This window comes from Denticeps clupeoides, chromosome 9, assembly GCF_900700375.1.
Source record: "Denticeps clupeoides chromosome 9, fDenClu1.1, whole genome shotgun sequence".
Classification (NCBI taxonomy): domain Eukaryota; kingdom Metazoa; phylum Chordata; class Actinopteri; order Clupeiformes; family Denticipitidae; genus Denticeps; species Denticeps clupeoides.
Window position 1 is genome coordinate 1,824,060 of NC_041715.1, and position 5,952 is coordinate 1,830,011.

The following is a 5,952-nucleotide window of genomic DNA, read 5'->3' on the forward strand; positions in this document are numbered from 1 at the left end:
AAAGATCCCGCTAAATTAAAAGGTATTTGACAAATCTCGTCCCAGCTCGAGTCTCCACCAACCTGGCACTGGAGCACAGTGGTGGCCTAGCGGTTAAGGAAGCGGCCCCGAAATCGGAAGGTTGCCGGTTTGAATCTCAAGCCACTGAGCAGAGCACCTTCCCCACACACTGCTCCCCGGGCACCCGTCATGGCTGCCCACTGCTCACCAAGGGTGATGGTTAAATACAGAGGACACGTGTCACTGTGTGTTGTGCTGCGTATCACTTCACTTACACTTTCACTTTTCAATAAAACCTGTTACGGCGTGTAATGGACAAGCGATACACCCCACACACAGCCAGGGCCTAATCTGTGTGACTATGAGACATTTAACACACTTGTTATCCTACAGGATCGGAGTAAAATTTTCAGGAGGCAGTAGACGTCTTGGTTAATGGTGATAATACGGCCTTGTTCATCTTAATTGTGTAATTGTATTAGGCAAACGCAAAGAATTCCCCAAATGGGTGCCGACCACACGACACAAATTAGCTCAGCCAGCGTCGCACAGTGTTGCAGCCTTGCACGACCGACAGGACACACTGCCAGGCATGTGCAGTTAGAAGTAAAAGGGTCCGAGTAGCGCTTGAAACCCGCTACAGGTTAACTGGCGGACTACTACCACCTTTAAGAAGCAGTTGAAAACCCACTTGTTCAAAAAGTATTTCAGAAGAGTCTAACACTTACACACGCACACACACTGCACAAATTTAATTTTTTTCGTCTAGCACTTAACAATTTAAACTCTGTAAACTCTTTGGATTACGTCGCTTTGGATAAAAGTGCTTGCCAAGTAAAGTAGTTTGTGTTGATTGAAAAAAAAAGAGGTGGCCTTAGTGCCGCTTGACAGAAATGGGGCAGAGTCTGTGAATCCTCAAGTTGACGAAGTGATTTATGAAAAAAAAAATTGATGTATGAGAATTTTATGGAAGATTTTGTACATTTTTGGCCACAAGGGGTGTGGAGTGTCATTATTTCACCACTGCCTCGTCCCTCTATTAATTATATGGAAAAATATGATCGTATCGGTAATACAAACGTTTAAACTGGCATTTAATGGTTAACTCCTGGAAATTATTGAATGTTTGATCACTTTGTAAAGTGAAAAATGTTGACGTATGAGGATTTTACGGCAGATCTTTACACTTTTGAGATAAAAGAGAAAAAAACGCTAGATTTTTTTTAAAGATTTGGCTAAAAATAAGAGAAATTCATACCACAAGATGTAACACAGCCAGAATGACTGTTAATGGTTTTACAGCGCTCCTCGGGTGACGTCACCGCTTTCCAAATATAGCGCGTTGCCGACGCGACGGGAGCGCGCGGAGCGGGGCGTGGCTGCCCGTCACGTGACGTCACGTGACGCCGGGCGGGGCTGTTGTTATTGTAAACAGGCTGGCCGGCGCTCCACGAGCCGGAGTCGAGCGCTCCTTTGTTCCCGCGCCGTCAAACGCGGAGCCCGCCGCGACGCCAGAAACGAGGTCGGGGGGACAACCGGCGTCCCTCGGACAGCGAAGTCGCGACATTTCCCGGCCCCCTCCGATGCGGAAGAGTTTTCACGCCGGCGACGACGCCACTTACCTGCGCGGAAAAGCCGCGAATATCTCCGTCCTCTCGGCGTTTCTTTTTGGTCTCAACTGCTGAGGAAGTTCTCTCTCTCTCTCTCTCTCCCTCTTTCTCTCTCTTTTTTTGTTCCACTATTTATACGCACCTTCAATGTTGCGCGCGAAGGGGGCGGAGCGCAGGGCGCGCGACCCGAGTTTGAAGGACTCAAGGCGCGGCGTGTCGCGCGCGCTGACCCAGGCGGGGTGGCGTGTCGCGGAATGCGCGTTCCCGCGGCCGGGTGACACCCTGGAACTTCTAGTGGAACTTTTTTTTTTTTTTCCCGCGTTTGTTGTCCCACGTGATCGGGAGCGGCGCTCTCGGTCGTGACCGCGGAAGTGTTCCCCGCGCGCTGATTGGCTGTTGCCGACTCCTGGCGAAGCTGGCCCCGCCCCCTCGGCCCGTTGCCGCCATAGGTGGGCCGGCAGCGGTTGCAGCCGCGTTGCATCAGGACGCCGCGGACGACGCTTACTGCACGCGCAGGGGCGGGGCCTCGGCCCTTACCTGTCCACCAATCACCTGCCAGAGCCCCGACTGAAAGCCTGATGCCGGCTTCGCGGAAACGCCCCCTTCGGCGAGGCTTTAGGGGCGGGGCCTCCGAGCGTGGACTATAGATGTGAGCAGGAGTCGCGGCGGGTTCTACTCTAGATGGATTTTATTCAGACTCTAAAGGACGTTTTTAAAACAGCATTTTCCCGACAAGAAGAAGCAGTGAAACCCGGAGAAGAGCGGGCTGCTTAAACCGCTGCTGGAGATGGTACCCGCGGAATATGACGCCTGGTGACCGCCTGCTCGCCTTATTTCTGTTCCTGAGCTCCGGTTCCTGCTATGGAGGTGACCGCGACAGCTTTGAATGGCGGTGTTGGGGACAGCAGGGCCACTGTTCTCCTTTTATGGTACTTGGTTGCAAGACGTTGTCATTTAGCTCTTTATTCGCAGCTGCTTATTCGAATTGACGTTCCACCTTAAATGGCGCAATACAGGTATTACACCTGTATAGTTCAGCGATACTAATAGTTTCGTAAATTAACATAAAGTTGTATATGGTAATGATCTACCACTCAAAATTCTGAACTATTACAAATAGTATCAACTCTTACCTGTCCTGCCCAACACCGTTTTCACTGTAAAATTCACTTGGGAACTTTCCTCATATGCACACAGGTTTAATAATGAATATGGATATTTGCAGGTAGGATAGAGAAGGTCTAAAAGCTCAACTCACTAGTTCTACATTTTATTTTACCCTAAACAGGTATCAAGTGGTACGTGCCTTGATACTAGTCAAGCCATTACACGCCCTTTACTACACACAAAGTAAACTGTGATTTGTGGTTGACTGACTCTTCCAGCCAGACTGGGCCAAGCTCCTGTGGTTCTTTTTATTACTTTATTTTACTTTACGTATAAACCAGTAACGTTTAGTAAGTGTAATGTGGTGGAACTGAGGTGATGTTTCTGAACACAAATAAACTGAACTAAGCGCTGGGTTCAGGTCACTTTTATCCTACAGAACATGTGCTGTAATATTCACATGTAATATTCACATATTTATGAAGCAAGAAAACAAGGTCAGATTGATATTCATTACTCAACATAATATTGGTTTATTTTTCTGCAGAACATCACAGTCTGGAGTTCCAGTCCACAGTACAGCAGGTTCTGGACAGAAACAAATTCCATCAGACGTGATCCGTCTTTTATTGTGATAATAACGGGCTGAGAGACAAACCCAGACAGGACTGGGTCCATCAAAAATTCAATACTGAAGATCTGGAGGAAAGACTGTAGTAATCAGTACCAGGAACAAGTAACACAATTTGAGGAAATCCTGGAAATAATCACTGATTGGTCAACTGAAGACTCAGTCACTGGAGCAACAGGTTAGACTAATTAAATCTGTTTCACACAGATTTAATTCACACAGGAAATTCACACAGGAAACTAAATAGTTAATAACAGGCCATAATATAATATAATATATAATGTTGAAACTGAGAATATGTTCGTTTGCATTTGTTGTATTGCATTTCATCTGAAACCAAGTAAAAATGTGAACTTCATTACAGATAAAACATCAAATATGAAATATTATAAATAATTGCAGGTATTGTTCAGAGATGTCGCCGCTGCACAGGCATCAGGTCAGAGGTCACAAGTTTCGTCAAATGGGGTCTAAATGGTGACGACTTTCTGACCTTCAACACCACGACCCAAACATGGGAACCTGATTCTGAACTGGCTGCTCCAGTAGCTTCAAACTGGAACCAGAACAGTTACTGGAATCTTGTAGATGGTGAATTCAGCCAGAACTGGTGCAGAAAAATCCTTCATGTGTTTGTAGAGAAGAAAGCAGCAGGGAGGAAACATCCAGAAACAGGTAAGAATCTATTACAAAGCCCAACTAAATATAAAAATAAAATACAATAAAACAGCATACAACTGATTTAACTGATTTACACATTTTTATATTCTTTGTAGGATTTGAAGCCCATATTTTGACCAAGTCTGTCCCTGGAACTCCTTCTAGATCTTTAAGTTGCTGCGTATCAGGTCCAGACTTATCAGGGGTCCAGGTCCAGTTTACAAAAGCTGGTGTGGTGCTGGACACTGGACTACAACTAACTGGACCATGTCCCAATATGGACGGTACGGTTCAGATGAGGCTGACCGCTGAAATACCAGCCAGCAGCACAGAGGAATATCGGTGTCACGTCAAGAGGGACGACGTTCATACATCTGTCCCGTGGGGTCAGGAAACTGCTCTTTATTCATGTAAAAGGTATAAAGAGAAGAGCGATGTGGGCGAAGTCTAATCCTCATCTCTTCTTACAGATGGATTTAACAAAGACGACATCTCCTACATGAAGTGGATCGTTCTGCTGCTTGTTGCTGCTGCTACTTTCTTCATTTTACTTTTTGTCTTTTATAAGAAAAGACGGATTAAAATAATCAGAGGTGAGACGTTTTATTTCTTCCTGTAGCAGTTTGATACGGTAAATGTGTGAATATTCAGTCATGAATGCAGCATTATTTTAAAGTGGCCACAGAAATGTGTGTAAAACCTGTGTGTCCAGCGCACACACACTTCTCTGTGCACTTTGAATTAATGGACGCTGGGTGGCTCCTTTTCTACTGTTTTTGCTTTTACATTCGATTAAGGGCGTAACACTGAAACAGCGCCACCTAGGGTGGGTATAACACCTACAAACTTGCCGATTTTACTCAGGATCGTTCCAACTCTCCCTACAGGTCAGCAGCAGAGTGTTGAGGAGAACAAACTAAATCTGCTCCACTTCTCCAAAGCCAACCTGAAGTCACCAGGAGAGACTGGCTGGCAGGAAGTTACTGTTTAACTCGTTCTACTGGGGGACCTGAGATGTTCTCTGCTGCTTCATCACTGTCTGGTACGAGAACTGGGCTGCAGTGGATAGTGAAGAAAGCAGAGTGAATCATCAGGGTTCCACATCCACCATCTCCCAGCTTCACGAGAAACACCTCATCTGTCGAGCTCGGACTCTCGCCACCCCTCACACGCCCTGTTCTCCCTCCTACCGTCTGGCAGACGGTTCCGCAGCATCAGAACTGTAACTGCCAGATGCTGCAAGAGCTTCTTGTCCCAAAACAGTCAGATCTCTCAATGCTCCACCATCACCAGAACTCTGGGCAGTGGTGGCCTAGCGGTTAAGGAAGCGGCCCCGTAATCAGAAGGTTGCCGGTTCGAATCCCGACCCACCAAGGTACCACTGAGGTGCCACTGAGCAAAGCACCGTCCCCACACACTGTTCCCCGGGCGCCGGTTATGGCTGCCCACTGCTCACTCAGGGTGATGGGATAAATGCAGAGGACAAAATTCACTGTGTGCACCATGTGCTGTGCTGCTGTGTATCACGTGACAATCACTTCACTTTAAACTCAACAATATGCGTCCTAACATTCTGCTCATGTTACACATGATTGTCTTGTGTCCTGTTTGAAATATCCCACATATACTGTACCTGAACCAGTCCACTGCACAATTTACAGCCACTTTTTACACTATTTTACACCTTTTTTTTGTAGTCTGTATAGGTATTTTTAGAAGTTTTAGTTTATATATATATATATATATATATAAAGTGAAGTGCAAGTGAAGTGATTGTCATTGTGATGCACAGCACACGGTGCACACAGTGAAATTTTTCCTCTGCATTTAACCATGACAGGTGCCTGGGGAGCAGTGTGTGGGGACGGTGTTTTGCTCAGTGTGTACCAATGTTTCAATGCACTTTATACATTGTTGTACTGACAAGAAATCTTGTTAAACGTT

The 5,952-nt window shown here is 46.1% G+C and overlaps 1 protein-coding gene across 1 annotated transcript; it reads left to right on the forward strand.

Moving 5' to 3' along the window:
• Positions 1-2,413: 2,413 nt before the first annotated feature.
• LOC114796769 (major histocompatibility complex class I-related gene protein-like) lies at positions 2,414-5,430 on the forward strand. The gene is made up of 6 exons (XM_028991254.1): positions 2,414-2,477; positions 3,368-3,526; positions 3,751-4,023; positions 4,125-4,394; positions 4,479-4,601; positions 4,896-5,430. Exons 1-6 carry the CDS (start codon positions 2,414-2,416, stop codon positions 4,997-4,999), a joined length of 993 nt encoding a protein of 330 aa, XP_028847087.1. The 3' UTR covers positions 5,000-5,430.
• The last annotated feature ends 522 nt before the right edge of the window (positions 5,431-5,952 follow it).